This window comes from Larimichthys crocea, chromosome XX (genome assembly GCF_000972845.2).
Source record: "Larimichthys crocea isolate SSNF chromosome XX, L_crocea_2.0, whole genome shotgun sequence".
In the NCBI taxonomy this organism is placed as follows: domain Eukaryota; kingdom Metazoa; phylum Chordata; class Actinopteri; family Sciaenidae; genus Larimichthys; species Larimichthys crocea.
In genome coordinates this window covers 16,589,211-16,608,668 of record NC_040030.1, presented here as the reverse complement: position 1 = coordinate 16,608,668, position 19,458 = coordinate 16,589,211, and the positions used below count along the sequence as shown (strand labels likewise).

The window sequence follows — 19,458 nt, the reverse complement described above, 5'->3', positions numbered from 1 at the left end:
CAAAAGGAGGAGGAGCGCGCGCGTGTGTTCCAGCTTGCTTCTGACGTCAGTACATTCCATCTCACGCGCTCTGAGGCTCGCGCAGCAGCAGCAGCAGCAGGCAGCGGTCGCGAGCCTCTCGGTACACAGTGACGTCATGAACCAATGGACGCGTCCAAACAATTATATAATGTGTTTGTTTGAATGGCACGCGGCCACAGAGAGCTGTAACATTCCTGAGATGTTTTATCGTTATGAAGAAGAAGAAGTTATGAACATCCTGAGGAAAAGTCACATCACCTCCCTGAACCAGCTCTATAAGTATGGAAAGCCAGACGGTCCAAATATAAAATCACAGAATGACACCTGGTTGCTCAAACAAGTCACCTGTAACCACACCCACCTGTCAATCAAAGCGTCAAAGCATGGAGTATTTTGGACCACTGGGAAGAAGAAGAAGAAGAGATTTACAGCTGGCGTCGTGCCAGAACAGGAGCTGGGCAATACATAAGTTAGTATCATGGCATGTCATGTTAGATGCTCTTTTTATCCACTCGTAGTGGATTTTTCTGTCTCCCGGCTAATATAAATTAAAAAATGGATTGTTGATGAAGTTGAATGACGCCTGGTTGCTCAAACAAGTCACCTGTAACCACACCCACCTGTCAATCAAAGCGTCCACGCTCTTAATCCTGCATAACTTTAAGCCTTAATATAATGTGAACAGGTGAGTTGTATATAAATTCACCCTCAGTACAGTTGTCATGAACGGGGAAATTAGCTACAGAGACCAAAACTGTTTTTTGTACCAGGCTGTAAACATGTTTATTTCTGCTGTGAAGTTTTTAACATGGGGACTTATGGAGACTCATTGGAACGTCCACATTGGCTTCACTTCACAGACGTGGAGGTTGCCGCTTGGTCATCGACAAACAAGTTGGCCGTTTGTTTGGAGGAACTGTGACCAAAACACGGTCACTACCCACCTATGATCGCTGAACAGTGAAGTTCGAGCAGGTTACGGTTGCATCAGTCCGTACGGAGCGCTGTCAGAACCGGCCGGCTATCGTCTGATGATGATTTAGCTTCTTAAAATGAATGAATGCAGAAATCTGTCCAAAAGATCAGAGGACATGTGTCTTCATCGTCATTTTCCAGATATCCAAAGCCTTGTGTAAACATGAACTAACATATAAGACATTTGGACATGGGGACTTATGGAGACTGACTCACTTCTGGAGCCAGCCTCAAGTGGACGACAAGAGGAACTGCAGTTTTTTTTAAAATAAATCACAACAAATCAATAAAAATTAGAACATAAGATTTAAACACTTTTTTTTAATAAAAGTGTGATATTATATACAAATATTTATTCATACAGCACCTTTAAGAACAGTTCACAAAGTAACAGCAGATTCATACAGCACCTTTAAGAACAGTTCACAAAGTAACAGCAGAGAGAAAATGAAGATTTAAAATAGATTCCTCCTTATGAGGAAATTTGCTGCAACAGCGTGTACAAAGCCTCACATAAATACATAAATACATAAATACATACAGACATACACCTGTATCTGTATGAAGGATGGGACTTTAACGGGGAAGTGATATTGTCCAACAACACAACAACATCACACCGACGTTCTCGCTGTGTTTAATGTCTTTTTGTCGATTTCCAGCATTGTTATGGTGAGAAGTCTGCACTTGATGATCTCATCCCAGCTGCTCTTTGTTCACTCTGACATCCATACAGAGCCATCTAGTGGCCATTGTCTTTATTTCTTTCAACATTAAATATCACCTGCACACACTCACACATGTGCCAGCATACAGTACAGACAAAGGACACACACACACACACACACACACAGATCAATGAGGAAAAAACCACTGACTGTGATTCTAACAGCAGGTTATACACACATCATATCTCCTGACATTGTTTTGGTAAGTAACATTTGCTGCCTCCAGTTTCAGAGTGTAATCCCACCGTGGTAAATATGTTCAGTTGTACTCGAGTATTTGTTCTGATTACATTACTTGTGATCAAAAACTAGAGACTTTGCTAATCGACCAGGTCCCCAGCAGCAGCTGATATCACTGCCTAGTCCAGCAGCAGTCAGCCCAGCTCGGCGTCTGTCTTTCAGCCTTTTATTTCACCAAGCTCTCACCAACCACTAAAAGTCAGTCTGCTGCTGAGCCCGGTTATATATTGCCTGCTTGCCCAGCTCCTGTTCTTGCACAACACCAGCTCCCCATCAGCATTGTCTGCAAACCTCCTCTTCTTCCCAGTGGTCTAAAACGCCTGTGGTCCAAATGCTAAATGCACATCAACACTGAGTAGTGTTGTAAATGTAAGTTTGGTGTAATCTAGTGGAAATATCAAGAAACTTATAGACACTGTGGCACACTACACTAGACTGCACAGCAGTACATTTTAACTGATCTCCATGGTATAAAGTAGTCAGTGTGTTTGCAGTCATTTTTGTAACTTATGTCAATGTTTGATTTCAGCACGTTGTGTCAACTAACTGCAGCGCACGGTGACTCATCAACACCAAGCAGACGCAGCCGAGATGAGGTAAGTGACACATGACAAATAGAAGAAGATTCATATTTATTTAATATTTATTATTCATGTTTTAACATGTGACAAATTAGTACAGCACAGCCAGGACAAAATAACAATGACTCCTGACAGGAATGAAGTGCATAAACATAAATGACTCTCCTAATTTATTAATTTACCTATTGACTTCATCGCCTGTAATAACCCGGCTGACTCTTTTTAATATATAATACAACAGAACCACAAACTGTAAACTTTGATTAATAAACAGTGTGAATGACACCTGGTACAAAATCAGAATATTATAATCTTCACAACGATAAAGAGATTTATTAGTGTGCATTAGATGTTAAAGGTTCAATAGATTGGCAAACACCAGTGTTGTAGTCATGACCGACTAAACTGAGACTTCGAGGGCAGAGCTGTAAACAAGAATAATAGCATACAGAGAAGCTAACAGATGCTACACAGCAAAGGCTATTATACTGTTGTGTATATCGTTCAAAGTCTTTTCACGTGTTTTCAGTAAATGCTTTTCAACATATTTAATGTAGTTTGAAAGAAATCCCGGAATTGCCTTTACACATACTTTAAGAAATCAGACAATGCACATTCAGGTAAGTGACATCCACAATGATAACTATAAACTGTGTAAATAAATGTAGAGTGTGTCTGACATTATTATTGACACTGCAGCAGCACAGAGACTTCAATAAAGTCAGTCAAAGGCAGCTTGAGGTTGCCAAGCAACCAGGGTCAGCTGCAGGTCAGAGCAGTTAACTGCAGCTGTGCTCTGTCTGTGTGTGAGTGACTGCTGAGAGACACAGAAAATCTCTAAATGAAGCCCCTCCAACTAGTGGACACTAATGCCAAACGGTAGGTGGTATCAAAAAGCCCAAATGACCGTGAGCATCCTCATCTTGTCGACCATGTGAATGCTGAATTTCAGTGTGTGAAGTTAGAAAATGTGACCTGGGGAGAGAGAGAAAGAACAGGTGCCCCGTGCTCCTTTGGGAAATTTCTCCTCTCCAGTTTACATGGGAGTAGATGGGGCTGTCGGTGGGTGATCCTGGCGCATCAGTGCGTCTCCCGCCAAAACTATAAGTCTGACAGCTTCAGCAGTGATATCGCTGCGTAGCCCACGAATTTCCCTACGTTTCTATGTAGAAATTATTTCTGTAGAGTGACATTTGTGGCCAGGAGAGCCGTTTGCAAATGTATTTTTTTCAAATGTTTCTCTCCCTCTCCACTCTAGCTCTGGAACATTCTACCAATACACACCCATTGTAAACCTAGGCAAGTTTGGTTTTTAATGGTTTGGTTTTTGGTGATTTTTGGCAAAACTGTTTGGTGAAACTCTTAGAAATGGCAAAACTGTTTGGTGAAACTCTTAGAAAAGTCACAGCACAACATCCCCGGCCGAGGCGGTTGTTTTGATACCTTTTTTGTGTATGTGCGACCAAAACTGTGGGAGGACTAGCGTGCAGAAATTCCTGGAATATGTAAGAATAATAAGTATGGGGATAGTCAATAGTGTGCCTCACAGGAACACTTGATGATGCTAAACAATGTACGCACAGTAAAGGATGATATGCAGATTGTAAACAACATGGCCACCTACTGCCATAAGAGCACTATGCTGCTGTTTAGGCTGCTACAACTTCTAGTGTTAAGTTGACTGACTCGTTCAGGCGCTGACCGTGACACTCACACAATAAACTCTTTCCACGTGCTCTCACGCCACAAGTCCGTCAGTTATCAAATAGTTTTTGACTGACTGTCTCATTGTGACAAAATGACTTCATTCATTCAGCGTTCAGGACCTCTGCTTAATATCTTCATTTGGCTGTAAACATGTCAGAAGATAAAGTGCCCGTGTAGTCTTTTAAGAACGTAGTTGGTTGAACTAGTTTCTTTGTTTTCTGGGCAAAATGATCCTTAAACACGTTGTTTTGTTTCCTCCATCATGATCTTTGAGCATCATGGTTCTGCTTGTAGCTGTTTGCCAAACCTCAAATGCAGCAAGAGATCTCATGTTGAGTGATCGTCCACAAACGAGGAACGGGCCACAAACGAAATCTTGCTTAAATATCACAATGAACAATGAGTTGGTTTGTATGTAGAGAGGAAAAGAAGCCACATGGACATGAGAGTGAAGTGAGATGTTTAAAACCCGTCTGTCTGCTTCAGTTATTCTACAACTCTCTGTCAGCTGCAGACAAACACTGAATGTTTCCGTCCATGAACCAGCTGCTTCTCGTCATGTTCAGATAAAGGTGTAATGACTGTAGGATTCCACTGGAGGGAGGTATGACACCGAGGACACCCTCAGTCCTCAGCAGCAAACTCAAAGTGTGTGATGTAGAGACCTCATTAAATAGACTTCATTAAATATGTGAGAAAATGATTGCAGAGCAGTTTAAATATTTGATGAGAGTTCAGTTTGATAACTGCTGATTGTCAGTCGACTGTTCACACCCACAGCTCTGCTCCTGCTCCTGGAATGACTCAGCTCTTGATAAGCCCTCCCTCTTCTTCCTGCTCTCAAACACAGCCAGCTCCTCTCTGCTCATGTTTCCTTGTTCCCTCCCCCTCAGATCTACAGTTTGAAGATGGGTGGAACCAACATGTGCTGACGTGTCAGCTGACAGGCCGCATGTTGTTGAGATCAGAGCTCAAACTAGTTTCAGCTATGAGGAAGTCAAACTCAGACAGTCGTCGACGCGGAGAGGAGAAATGGCGCAGCAAGGAAATAAACTGGACCGGGAAACCTTCTCTTGTCCGATCTGTCTGGATCTACTGAAGGATCCGGTGACTATTCCCTGTGGACACAGCTACTGCATGAACTGTATTCAAAACTTCTGGGATGGAGAGGATGAGAAGAGAATCCACAGCTGCCCTCAGTGTAGGCAGACCTTCACACCGAGGCCTGTCCTGATGAAAAACACCATGTTAGCAGCTTTAGTGGAGGAACTGAAGAAGACTGGACTCCAAGCTGCTCCTGCTGATCACTGCTATGCTGGACCTGAAGATGTGGCCTGTGATGTCTGCACTGGGAGAAAACTGAAAGCTCTGAAGTCCTGTCTGGTCTGTCTGGCCTCTTACTGTGAGAAACACCTCCAGCCTCATCATGATGTAGCTCCATTAAAGAAACACAAGCTGGTGGAGCCCTCCAAGAAGCTCCAGGAGAACATCTGCTCTCGTCATGATGAGGTGATGAAGATGTTCTGCCGTACTGATCAGCAGTGTATCTGTTATCTCTGCTCTGTGGATGAACATAAAGGCCACGACACAGTCTCAGCTGCAGCAGAAAGGACTGAGAGGCAGAGAGAGCTCGAGGTGAGTCGACTAAACATCCAGCAGAGAATCCAGGACAGAGAGAAAGATGTGAAGGAGCTCCAACAGGAGGTGGAGGCTATCAATGGCTCTGCTGATAAAGCAGTGGAGGACAGTGAGAAGATCTTCACTGAGCTGATCCGTCTCATGGAGAAAAGAAGGTCTGATGTGAAGCAGCAGGTCAGATCCCAGCAGGAAACTGAAGTGAGTCGAGTCAAAGATCTTCAGGAGAAGCTGGAGCAGGAGATCACTGAGCTGAAGAGGAAAGACGCTGATCTGGAGAAGCTCTCACACACAGAGGACCACAACCAGTTTCTACACAACTACCCCTCACTGTCACGACTCAGCCAATCTACAGACTCATCCAGCATCAATATCCGTCCTCTGAGGGACTTTGAGGATGTGACAGCTGCTGTGTCAGAGCTCAGAGATAAACTACAGGACGTTCTGAGGGACCAGTGGACAAACATCTCACTGACAGACACTGAAGTCCATGTTTCACTGTCAGGACCAGAACCAGAGCCCAAGACCAGAGCTGAGTTCTTAAAATATTCACGTGAACTCACACTGGATCCAAACACAGCATACACACAGCTGTTATTATCTGAGGGGAACAGAAAAGTGACAAGAATGAAACAACATCAGTCTTATTCTAGTCACCCAGACAGATTCACTTCATGTTGTCAGGTCCTGAGTAGAGAGAGACTGACTGGACGTTGTTACTGGGAGGTGGAGTGGAGAGGGAGAGGAAATGGAGTTGGTGTAGCAGTCACGTACAAGAACATCAGCAGAGCAGAGAGCTTCTATGGATGTTTTTTTGGATACAGTGACAAATCTTGGAGGTTAAATTGTGACACAAAGAGTTATACGTTTTATTACAACAGTGTCCGCACTCCCGTCTCAGGTCCTCGGTCCTCCAGAGTTGGAGTGTACCTGGATCACAGTGCAGGTATTCTGTCCTTCTACAGCGTCTCTGAAACCATGACTCTCCTCCACAGAGTCCAGACCACGTTCACTCAGCCTCTCTATGCTGGACTTTTTATTTATCCTGAATCCTCTGCTGAGTTGTGTGAAGTGAAATAGACAGAAGTCATTGAAGGGTTAAATTCTGTGTTTCATGTCTTCAGCTTGTTTTGTTTCCATCATTGTTGCTGACAGCTGATTGTTGTGGCATTTCTTCTCCTGTCAATCAAACACTGTGGGCGGTACTTTGCCCTCTTCTCATTGGTCGTTGTGTAAATGTTTGAGTTTCTTTAGGTGGCGCTCCTTCCTGTGTCTGTTTAGCCATGGAGGCTATCACTGCTCATGATGACTTTAGTTTGTATGATCAGAATCAATAAGGAGATGATTCATTCTTTTCTTGTACATATGTGAGATTCAATGAAGAAACAACATTTAGTTTGTGTCTCAGTCAATAAAGAGGATTTATTACACAGACTGAAACAAAGTGGAAACACAGTCTGATTCATTTGGTGTGAACAAGTTGAGATCTGAGAGGCCATGGTGCGTTCACTGACCTGGTTTATTGTTCCAGCAGGAGGAATGTTTAACTGATGTGTGTGTGGTTCCACCTGCTGTTTCTTATTTGAATTACAGACAACAATACATTATTACATTACCTACATTATTATTGACACTGCAGCAGCACAGAGACTTCAATAAAGTTGGTCAAAGGCAGCTTGAGGTTGCCGAGCAACCAGGGTCAGCTGCAGGTCAGAGCAATTAACTGCAGCTGTGCTCTGTCTGTGTGTGAGTGACTGCTGAGAGACACAGAAAATCTCTAAATGAAGCCCCTCCAACTAGTGGACACTAATGCCAAACGGTAGGTGGTATCAAAAAGCCCAAATGACCGTGAGCATCCTCATCTTGTCGACCATGTGAATGCTGAATTTCAGTGTGTGAAGTTAAAAAATGTGACCTGGGGAGAGAGAGAAAGAACAGGTGCCCCGTGCTCCTTTGGGAAATTTCTCCTCTCCAGTTTACATGGGAGTAGATGGGGCTGTCGGTGGGTGATCCTGGAGCATCAGTGCGTCTCCCGCCAAAACTATAAGTCTGACAGCTTCAGCAGTGATATCGCTGCGTAGCCCACGAATTTTCCTACGTTTGTATATAGAAATTATTTGTGTAGAGTGACATTTGTGGCCAGGAGAGCCGTTTGCAAATATATTTTTTGACAAATGTTTCTCCCTCCCCACTCTAGCTCTGGAACATTCTACCAATACACACCCATTGTAAACTTTGGCGTGGTTTTTAGTGATTTTTGGCAAAACCGTTTGGTGAAACTCTTAGAAAAATCACAGCACAACATTCCCGGCTGAGCCGGTCATTTTGATATGTTTTTTGTGCATGTGCGACCAAAACTTAAGGAGTAGCACTCTAAAATTCCTGGAATACGTAAAAATAGTATGGGGGATAGTGAATAGTGTGACTTGCAGGAACACTCAATAAACTAAAATCTTTTTGTCTGAGACCAAGATGAGACAGAAGTCTTTATAAAGTGGTCTTGAGCCTGGTCAGCAAGACCAAGACGGATCTTGAGTACTACAACATTGGTAAAACTCTTTTTATTTATTTCATTAAAAATATTTTATCGCTGAGCAAATGTTAAACTCTTCATATATATATATAATTAATTATAAGTTAAATCAAAAATGGAATGGTGCTCTTTAGTCACCCTTAAGTAAACTCTTAAAAGGTCAAGTCAGGTGCATTGAGTAGCCTGGAATGATTTAGTCTTTATGTTGAGGTTCTCCAGGAAAAGGATAAGAATACACAGTATATGTTTGTGCCGTTTCAGCCGTTGAGCCTGAAAGCTTTATCTTCTATCAGGGCCTCCGTCATCCGTTCTTGCATGATTTCCTTGGTGGAGTACACAGGCAGATCCAAAATAGAGTGACACGTCAGAGACTTGGGGCGGTGCTGATCGTGAGTGCTGCTCTCGATTTGCGCAACTCGAACCGTCATTTTAATCTGGTCCATGCCAAGGATAGGAACCGTCTTGAAACCAGTCAGGAACACTGAGGAACGCGACACAGAGAGTCAGGTTAAATGTTAAAGTTACTTTTTGTCTGTCTCACTTCTTACAAAAAACAAACAAAACAAATTGGTTTGACTTCTCAAGTACAGATAACTGATGTTACAAATGGCACCATAAAAGTTCAGAGCACAGAGCGGACCAATATGATGACCTATGAGGCCTCCAAAAGCTGCAGGCTCAGTGAATGCCGATCAGTTTGAGTTTAAACCACAAACAAACAACATTAGGTACAATACTTACAGAGGAAATCTTTCTTCTGTTCTTCAGTCAGATCATCAAAAACCTCCCAAAACATCTGTATGGTGGGGTGGCTGGCATAGTAGGATTCATAAACTGTATTCTAGTTAAAGAAAAAAACAACAATAAAGAAGTCTGTTACAATAAAGCAAACATTTTCTAAACACTAGCTTGTTAGCTACTAAAATAATGCTGGTAAAAAAATCCGAAATGTAAAGTTTGTACAGAAACATCTTTATATTTACATTTATCTTTATGATGTCCGTTATCTCATGTGTTTTTACAGACACGTAATGAACTTCTCAAATGTCATATTTCTTAAAGGGAGTTTCGTGTCGGATTTTTCACGTTCTTCTTGGTTGACCGTTAAAATGACGGTTGTTAGAACACCTGCAACTCTCTGTGCTGTTACGCTCGATATCAGCACTCATGGAACGACTCCTGTCCAATCAAATTACTTGGTCGGTGCTGGTTGTATAATGTTATAAATGTGAAGATAGAAGATTTAGAGATCACCGTACCCGTTTCAGCTTTTCCCAGTCGTAGATTTCTCTGCCCACCATAACTCCTTGGAGCTCCTCTGGCGTAAACAGCTTCACCTGTTTTTGGTCACAAACCTCGAAGAAGCCTCGCTTGAACTCCCGAAACACGCCTTCAATTGATGTGTTTAGGATGTGATTCATGTAGGCATCCACAAACTCCTTCCTGTTTAGCAGATTTGATGTTTCAATTCAACGGAGCTGATCTGGGAGCCGGTCAAACGCATAACTTAGATTTTAATATTCTTACTTATTTTCACCCGTCACTGGCTTTTGGGGATTTTGGGGATCAAGGATGACATCTGCCCCATCCCAGTTAATCTGTTAAAATCAATCATGAAAGAGACAAGTTGAGTGATATCACTGCTGTAACAAAGATAAATGAGACTGATTAACTGAAAATACCAACCGAAAAAGACATGAACAGGTTTTCTAGGACGTTGTCTTCGTAGCCCATGACATCCTGCAGAGTCCTTAAAAAAGCAAAAAAAAACGGTTAATGGTATCACAATGTAAAACCATCCAACCATTGTGCTTCTCAGCAGCAACACATTCCAAGATCCTGAGGTGTTTCCAGGCTAGATGGGCTATGTAGTCTCTCCAGCAGGTTCTGCCCCTGCCCCCGAATCTCCTCCCAGTTGGTTGTGAACACCTCCAAAGGAAGGCACTCATGGGGCATCTTAATCAGATGTTGAACCACCCTTTTTTTTGGCATGGAGCAGCTTTAGATGTCTGAGCTCCTCACCCTATCTCTAAGGCCCAGCCCGGCCACCTGGCAGAGGAAGCTCATTTCGGCTGCTTATATCTGCGACCTCATTCTTTTGGTTACTACCCAAAAGCTTGTGACCACAGCTGAGGGTTGGAACGTAGATGGACTGGAAAATGAAGGGGCCCAAAGAGCTTTGCCCTCCACAATGGTCCGGCACCAACCTGCCAGTCCATCACAATGTAAAACCTGAAATTTGTTTTACTAAAAGACGAATACTTACTTTCCAACGCCGGTGAATTCCTTCAAATCTTCCAATGTCGGTTCTACGTCGAGTAGCTTCTTGAACAGAGCCAGGGGGAATGGTAGGTAGACGATACACTGATTGTACAAAGCCAAGCCACACAGGACCCCGAACAGGAAGAATTTTGTCTCATCCTCCTTTGTTGCCTGAATTTAATAAAAGTAGAAACAGTGAAAATCTCTAGAAACTGTTTCATTGTATGCTGATGATACTTCACTGTTCCTCATCAGTTAAACTAAAACTGCAGATTGTTCCATTGTTGTTAAATATTGCAAATTCAAAGTCTATGAATCAAAAATATTCACTTACTCTGGAGGGGAACCATGGCAGGGTAACGGAGTCATTGAACAAGAACATCCCAGATTCAGGTGACACCATCTCAGGAAACAAGTGGTGAAAAAAGTCTCTTTTGTAGACATCTGTGACCGCTGGGTCCTCATCAAGATAGACCTGACATACAAAAAAGTTGGAATTCTTCCTGTTAGATAGACACTGAGATGAGGGGAAGCTGCATTAGGTCAAATTAGACCAAATCAGGCATGAAAACAGGTTCTTCCATCCCCTTTCGAATGACCTAGAACACAGCAGTGGGCCTGGTCTTCAGTTGACCCAAAGGGCTCATTGAGCTCCGCTGGCTACCTCTAGCAGCTCACATTAAATTCAAATATTGCTTTTAGACTGCATCAGTTTGGGCCATAGAAAGAAAAATGCAGAAGTTGAATCAGAATGAACTCAATTTTGGAGGTGACCAATCAGTTGATCAGACTGGTCAAACCCTCCACAGTCAGTCTGAAACCAAGGCTATCCAAGTGGATTCATGGACTAAACTATGCTACTCCCATAGTTGTTTTCTGGCTTGGTTTATTAAGTGTCCCAACTTCTACATTTGTCTCTAGTTTGGCGACACCAAAATGTTTCCTTTGGTATTTTGGAGAGAGACAGCTGTGGTCAACTGGTTTTGATCTGAACATGTCCTCAATCATCAGGTCATAACTAAATATTTACCACAAATGGCTTCTTGAAGTCCCTGTGATGAGCGGCTGCCAGTTGTGTGAAGGCGCCTTCCAAAAGCGATGTTCGCTTTAGCCTCAGTTCAAAGAAACGATCTGAAGACACAAATTCATAAGGCCATGGCTTGACCACCTGGTGTTTTCTCTGTAATACAATAAAATCATTTTTACTGACAGATTGTTAATGAACACAACATTGAAGCAATCAAAGACAATGTTGTTTGTTTGGTTTAATCCTCATGAGGCAAAGTTCAAGGCTTACCATAGTGCGGTCAACATAGATGTCAAAAGCCGTTTTCTTTGATTTCAGATCCATCACAAACTGGTAGACCATAACAGAACATATCAGTAATTTGAGATTTCTTTGTTATTCTTAACACAAAATTTGTTTTTTGTTTGTCGTTTTTTTATCACCTTTCTCTTTGAACACCAAAGCTGTAGATCTGCTTGAAGAAATGCTTTGTTAATCTCCAAACAAAACGTACTTTCCGGGATTCTTTGACATCCTGTACTCCTGTTGTTGGCCTTTAAAACAAGAAGTATATTTAGGTTAGGAATTAGGTGAAAGACTGACAGGAAATAAACCATGATTACATTTCGTGTGGATTGAAACAACTGATACTAACATTGTACATATACTGAAGGACGACCAGCAGGTTTTGAACTCTAAGGTTGCAATGACCAGTCTCAGAGGACAGGATCTCTGACAGGACCTGCTTCCACATCTTCACATGTTTAACCATGGTGGAGGGCGACAGGGAGCACCACCAGTCCCCTGAGGAGGACATCATGGAGATACATACACTTTAATGTCAGACCAGATGACCAGAACAAACAGGACATCACAGGAATTGTTGGGTCTAGACCTTCCCTGACGTTCCCCCTTCGTTGGCGCAAGCTTGGTGAAATAAGCTGGGGGCGATTAATCACAAAGATAAATAATCCACACAGTTGTCTACCTATGACATGTAGACTTTCCTCAGAGAGTCTTCGTATGGCAGCAGCAACCATCACCGCAAGCTCTGTGCTCTGTCGCTGTTTGTTTCTCTGGATCACGTGCAGAAGCTCGTTGAGAAGTAGGAAGATCCTCAACGCCTCCACTCCAACGAGTTTCTCATCAAGAGAAGGAAGCAACTCAAGAAGAGCTGCTTCAACCTATCGAGAAAATACATCACCTCATCACTGAGTATGTTTTGAAAGGTAAACTCTTCCTTACTTCGTTCCCACATTTCAGTTTCTTACCTCTGCCCAAACATCATCCCTCTTTGCCAGCTTCTTGAAAGCAACTCGTGCAAGCTTTAAGTTCAATCCAGAATACTTCGGCGACGTCTGGAAATGTCTGGAAGACAAAAAGTAAATGTGATTTAATTCACCAGATATAAAGAAATGAAGATGGTGCACGTGACGGTGTTTACCTTTGGTCAAGGAAACACTTATTCGCAGAGGACGCAGAGGAAAATGTCCTGCGGATTTCCCTGTGAAGGTTTAATACGGTTAGTCATGGGTAACATACGGATAACTAACATATATATGACATATATTGAGGAAATAATAACCGTTACTACATTAATCTTACTGTTTTATCTTTTTCCATGACTTTGAATCACATCTAGAGGTCCATTTGTCGATCATATCATCAGTAGAGTGCTGTGTTACGTTGTTGACACTGTCAACGTTTGACTCATCATTCTGGGAAAGAGGCAAAGACAGAGTTAAAGTTTCATTTAGATACATAATAAAGGTGTTACTACACCTTATTACACCTGTCTTCACATCAGTACCTGAGTAGACGTGCTTGTTGCAAATGAACAGTCTCCTCCCACATAGATGTTTCTGATTATGAGACCGTTAGTGGTGTCTGGAATGAATAAACACAATTAAAATTACGTTTATCCTTGGACTAAGGCCGCATTCAGACAGGATCGGGTGCTGCTATTCATCTTAGTACAGGGTCATCTATTTTGGCTGCAGCAGGGTCGTCCGCCAAAAACCTTGCAACCAACTTGCAGTGGAGTAGTTGATCCAACCGATCAGACCGGTCAAACCTAAATCTAAACTCTGATACTCGACCTGTTGTGTTCTGACTTTGTTCATGTCATGAAGCAGCTTCTAAATCTGAGTCTGACTGAAATTTACGCTGCAATATAAAAACACGAAGAAGTTTAATTTGGTTTGTGTCTGCAGTTTTGAGACAGCAGTGGTTGAGCGACATAGACAGTGAGTGACAGCGAGTGAGCGTCGGTTAATCGGAGAAATAAAAAGTTATTTCCTGATTGTTTCACGGCATTTACGTTCAACACAAACAGACACGATTCACCACATCTTGTTTGAATGTGACTTTAGTCGAACATGTCATACTCTTGCAGCTCTACCTCCTCTTAAAACCAAGTTAAGCAAGTGACAAAAACAAAGAGCTGCGTTCACCTTGTGGCAGTTGAACAGGAAGCGGCACAGACGGATGACTCTCCTCTGCACGTCCCAGCTGCCCTTGCTCATCACACCCAAAGGAGTAGAGCCTCTTGGAGTCCGTTAGCACTAATGTGTGACGCCTGATTGAAAGTCCATAGTCCATATTTACCACAGTGGGATTACACTCTGAATCTGGAGGTGCTAAATCACAAAAATACCAATTTCTACAGTGTTGCTTTGAGTTTGCAGTTGTAACGTACCGTCCACATGCGATCTTGATGACTTTTGCCCCCCAGAGCTCGGCCACAAGCCGAGGTCGTAGTTCATCTCTGAATGAGTTGTGCCCGAGCTGTCCATGCTGACCAGAGCCGAACGTAAACACCACACCATCCTATGAATCAGACAATATTTATCTTTAATCTTCCCGTTGTTCACAAGTATATATCTTCTTCTCAGTGTCAAATAATAATCCAATATAACCTTTGTCAAAACGGCAGTGTGGTTCTCTCCACAGGAGACGTGAACACTCTTCTTCGTGTTCAGACAGAGAACAGAAGTTGGCGTGCGTCGGTCTGTAGAAAAGAAATTAAAAGTCAGATGTACATGTCACAGAAACAGATTATGTTTATATAAATGTAACATGTAGTGACCTGTCCTGTCTCCCAGCCCGAGCTGTCCACAGTCATTCCCACCCCAGGCAAACACACATCCAGAGAAAGAGACGGCGAAGCTCTGCTCTCCCCCTGCAGCGATCTGGACCAGAGGGACCGCCGACACAGATCGGACGTGTTGGGGTGTTTTGACATCAAGCCCGCTGGTCTCCAGACCCAGCTGACCTCTGGAGTTCTGGCCCCACGTATACACCTGACCATCTGTGGAGAAAACACCAGGACACCATAGCGTCACCTTCCCCAGTGTATCAAAGCATGGAAAATAAATTAAATAATCACCATCAGTAAACATGACTTAACCAGCTCCCACTGCCTGGATGGGGGCTGTTTTCTGGGGGTAGTTCACCGAAGAGTCGTCAACAAGGACTCACCGGGTCGCATTGAGTTTTCAACATAAATTTGAAGATCTTTCCACATTACTGTTGTCTGTTAGAACAATGTCAGTCACTCTAAATTCACCAAAATCACTGTCGATAAACAACAGGACCGTCCCTCACTGCCCAGACGAAGGCTGTTTTCTGCGGGGGAGTTCGCCGAAGAGTCGGCAGCGAGGGCTGACTGGGTCGAGACGACTTTTCCACATAAATTTTTAACTCTGTCATCTCATATTAGTTGCCAAAGACCTACCTACCATAACATTACTGTTTTTATTACAATGTGAGTTAATTATTTTCATATCACATAATCACCGTAGATAAACAGCAGCTGTTTTCCAGGGAAGTTCACCGAAGAGTCGTCAAGAAGGACTGACCCAAGTTTTCTCAGATAAGTTGCCACGTTACTGAACTTTTAAAGGTTCTTTTGGGAAACTGAATGCAATAAAAGAGTTTTTTAAGTCACATACTGCAGCACTTTTGTGTGTAGAAATTATTCTTGTGTTGCCATTTCTAATTGTAAACGGTTAATATTCAACAACTACTTTTAACAGTGAGCATTCTGTCACGTGATAATAATTTATATCAAGTATAAAGCATTTAAAATTAAATATTTTAATTCAGAGTATTACATATTGCACCTTGAATGTACTCAAGCACTATTTACAATAGATTCTGTGACCAAAAAAGGTTCCCATATGGCATCACCTTGAAGAACCACACTCTTTGTTTGTTTTTAAGGGCGTTTGTTATAATTAACTTTGTATTTGGCCACTTGTTGGAGTTTGAGTCGACTTGTCTCAACACACAGATGGCTTTTCTATCCATCGGTGTCCCTGTACAACAGTTTACAGTCAGATTATTACACAACAGTTAGCTCTGGCCGTGTAATTTGATTGGACGAGCGTCACTCCATGAGGGTATAAACTGCATGTATGACTCCACTTTATAGTTTGAAGTAATCATTAGAACGTCAAGACAAGAAACCGACTGATATTTCCACCAAAGCGACTGTCAACAGACTCTTATTTCACTGGTTCATACACGATACAAAGCAGCTGGCCTGTGCTAACGTGTAGCACCAGCTGTGTAACTATTTGTGTTGTCTAAAAACGATAATACACCCGAGGGCGTGCTGTTATACTGAATATCAGCACGGCGGCCCTGTGCCAAAGATAACAGCACTCCCTCTTGTGTTGAATTGATTTAGTGTAGCGTACCTTTGGTCAGGGCGACTGAATGCCGACTCCCACAGGAGACATGAGTCACTGGTTTGTTGCAGAAAACTTTCAGGAGCCTGAAAAGGACGAGAAGCAGATGATAGTTAAACCAGAGCTGACTGTCGTGAAGTCACATGAACATTTACGGACTGAGTCCTTACTGAGGAGTGTAAGTGTGAGCGTCCACGTGGAGGACGGAGCCTCTCTCAGACAGCAGAGTGACCGTATCATCGCCACAGCTCACGGCCTGGATCTTCTCTTTAGACTTCACAAGATCTGACAGAGGAAACTCATCATCATCATCATCATCATCATCATCATCATCATCATCATCGTCATCATGGAGTTGACTTGTTTTAGGTAGAAGCTGAACATGATGCTACTGTTATTGTTGCTGTGTGTGACGGTTTAAAGACTGGACGTCGTATCCGTGAAGTTGCCGCTACTAGAATCTGTTCAATCTGTCCAGCCTGGATGCATTGTGGGTAATGTAGGCATTAGGCTTTAAAAAAGAATAAGATGAGGAGAGCATATAAGGACAATACTTTTCTTTCTCTGACTCAACCAGTGCAAAAAAAAAGTCTTTGGAGCTTGGTGTTGACCGATCCGACCGGTTTTCCAGACGTCGATCCAATAGTCAATGCAAAAAAACAAACAGGATCTGGATTCATATTCAGATCGGTCTAGACCTGCCTCTACATTGGAAAAAAGATTTGATTTATGTAAATAACAAATTTATGATTTAAATCAAAAACCACCCACTCGGTCATCAAAGCATTCGACACATTTTACGGGGCTTATAAAGCATCTTCAGAGTCCCAAAACCTCAACAAAATCTAGAGTGACCTGCAGGTTTTCATGTCAGCAGCAAACTGGAGTTTTATTTCCAAAAGCAGGCTCATGAGAGTCACTGGGAGGCCTGCTGGGGTTTTTTTCGTAACGTAAAACTAGACGATCATTGACAGTCATTCTGTTGGATGTTTCCAACCCCGAGAGGCAGATAAGGCGTTCAAAGTATTTTAATCTAACATTAACACAAACAAAATACCGTGGAGCCCACTGTTAAGTCACATGACTGTTCAATGGAGTTAATCAATACCAAAGTAATACAGGTCTGTCAGGACGATCAAAGCGAGTCAACAAGTTCTGCCCAGGAACAGACCAGAGGCCGGAGAAAGGAAGGGACGGGCGGTGCTGGAGAACACCGTTTCAGATTTTCGTTTTGTTTTTGAAAATGTATGGAATTTAAACGTGACCACAGCTCGGGCGGGAGACGTGCTGGTTCCTTAACGTGACGCTGATTAGATCCGCAGCAGGAGAGCTTTTTCTTCTGAAAACAGGAAGAAGTACAAACGTCTGGAATGTCTGCGAGCTGGAAACGTGGTACGACACGCCGAGAGTTCGCGGCATCCGTTGGCTGCGGTTTCACAGATATGACCAGGCTGTAACCATGTTGGTTTCTGCTGTTGGACATTTTGGACATGGGGACTTATGGAGCAGTGACTCACCTTCTGGAGCCAGCCTCAATGTGGACAACGAGGAAAACTGAAACTGTTTATTGAGTTTGCATCTTGGACAGGAAACACAAACGATTATTGGCCACTTTTGGCGCTTCTTAGGGACCACGTTAAGCCGGCGCCCTCTCGAACATCTTGCACATTCTTCTTTCTTAAAAACATTTCAAAACAAACAAAACAGAGTCACCTAACTGCTCACGGCCTTTCCGGAGAGGCAACCCTGCGTGCAATATCTACGAAGCCACATCAGACCAGGTCCACGGTGAGAGCGACAACCCATACTTAACAACACAGATAAGAGCTTCAAACCCTGCTCCATCAGATACATTTTCTGTTCTCCCCGTGGATGAAGGACCCCGGCATTAGATTGTAGTGTGTGGATGAGTCCGCTCAGTATCGTTTCACATTAGCCAGATACCTGAGACTTAGTTCTCATACGTGAAGAACTCCCGTTAATATCACCGTAGCTTGTTAGACACATGCTAGTTACTTTCCAAGCCAATATACAGTCCACGCACTGATATCAGCCAGTAGCACATGCCTCCTCTTCAGTTTCTCAAAGTCTCAACACTAAACTAGATTGTAGGGTTGGCTCATCTTTCTTTAGTTCGTCATGTTCTTCCTCTTACCTTATCCACAGGCGGAGCGTTTAATCCCCCTGCTTGTGACCGTTGGCAATCAATTCATGAGCATTTCTTTGATCACAAAGTAACTTTCTCCCAGCTCCAACATCTCGCCAGTGGTGTCCCGACAGCAGCACGATTCAACATGCCAGCTAACGCAGCAGGATCACCAGCATGGACTTGTACATTTGAGCCTTTATTTCACCAGAGCTCACCGACCTAGCTAACAAAGCTACAAATGTCCAGCATACACTATGCTCCGCAGCTAACTTAGACTGAGCTCACATCTCTACTTGCTCTGCTAAAATACGCTAACATCCGATAACAAGCGCCTCTTCACTAAGACTGACCTAACATGCCATACATGCCAGCTAACTGCTGGCTCTGAAGCTACAAGCCCAGTCAAGCCACTGTAGTACATGGGCAACAACACACGAGCTACCTAGTAAAGAGCTCAACCTGCCATGAGTAGAGTCAATGACTACTGGCAACTAAGGACTTACAACGCTACGACTACAGCTAACAGAGAACGACTAGCTACATGCTCGCGCTAGACTGTCACATGAGCTCCACAGTCAGTAACACTAACATGAGCTAAACAGCAGCTTACAGCTGTCAGCAGTTTACTTCACTGTCCATCATAAAAACTTGGTAAAATCACGAAGTTGAGGCGGGATCAGCCGGAGGACATAGAGGGAAAACACAGAAAAAACATTTCCTCCATACAATATGATCCAGTTTCACCAGATCAGTGAAATGTTCTTGCTGTGTGACTTAGTGCCGCTAAAGCGTTACGTACTTCGCCCAAAGTTGCTGCTTTGGTACTGCATAACTGATGGCTCAGTGATTTCTCACACCAAAGCTGGATAAATCTGTTATGACAACTCACACTAAACACTAAAGACAATCTTTTAAAAAAAAGGGTCC

General features: G+C 43.0%; 2 protein-coding genes across 2 annotated transcripts in view; one reads left to right on the top strand and one right to left on the bottom strand.

Annotated features, from left to right (window-relative positions):
• The first annotated feature begins 5,284 nt into the window (after positions 1–5,284).
• LOC113744076 (tripartite motif-containing protein 16-like) lies at positions 5,285–6,967 on the top strand. The gene has a single exon (XM_027272351.1). It carries the CDS (start codon positions 5,285–5,287, stop codon positions 6,965–6,967), a length of 1,683 nt encoding a protein of 560 aa, XP_027128152.1.
• A 1,465-nt stretch (positions 6,968–8,432) lies between these two features.
• Positions 8,433–19,458, bottom strand: part of herc56.1 (HECT and RLD domain containing E3 ubiquitin protein ligase 56.1) — an 820,440-nt gene continuing 809,414 nt past the window's right edge. Inside the window, exons 2-23 of the mRNA XM_027272344.1 lie at positions 16,553–16,667; positions 16,392–16,468; positions 14,777–14,998; positions 14,607–14,698; positions 14,387–14,517; positions 14,142–14,266; positions 13,499–13,575; positions 13,294–13,406; positions 13,133–13,192; positions 12,960–13,056; positions 12,677–12,872; positions 12,344–12,492; positions 12,132–12,242; positions 11,980–12,039; positions 11,713–11,862; positions 11,017–11,157; positions 10,687–10,853; positions 10,107–10,170; positions 9,948–10,018; positions 9,680–9,863; positions 9,162–9,261; positions 8,433–8,901 (exon numbers count right to left, since the gene is read on the bottom strand). Coding sequence (XP_027128145.1) covers positions 8,678–8,901; positions 9,162–9,261; positions 9,680–9,863; positions 9,948–10,018; positions 10,107–10,170; positions 10,687–10,853; positions 11,017–11,157; positions 11,713–11,862; positions 11,980–12,039; positions 12,132–12,242; positions 12,344–12,492; positions 12,677–12,872; positions 12,960–13,056; positions 13,133–13,192; positions 13,294–13,406; positions 13,499–13,575; positions 14,142–14,266; positions 14,387–14,517; positions 14,607–14,698; positions 14,777–14,998; positions 16,392–16,468; positions 16,553–16,667 — 2,726 coding nt within the window. The 3' untranslated portion in view covers positions 8,433–8,677. The remainder of the gene's footprint in view (positions 8,902–9,161; positions 9,262–9,679; positions 9,864–9,947; positions 10,019–10,106; positions 10,171–10,686; positions 10,854–11,016; positions 11,158–11,712; positions 11,863–11,979; positions 12,040–12,131; positions 12,243–12,343; positions 12,493–12,676; positions 12,873–12,959; positions 13,057–13,132; positions 13,193–13,293; positions 13,407–13,498; positions 13,576–14,141; positions 14,267–14,386; positions 14,518–14,606; positions 14,699–14,776; positions 14,999–16,391; positions 16,469–16,552; positions 16,668–19,458) is intronic.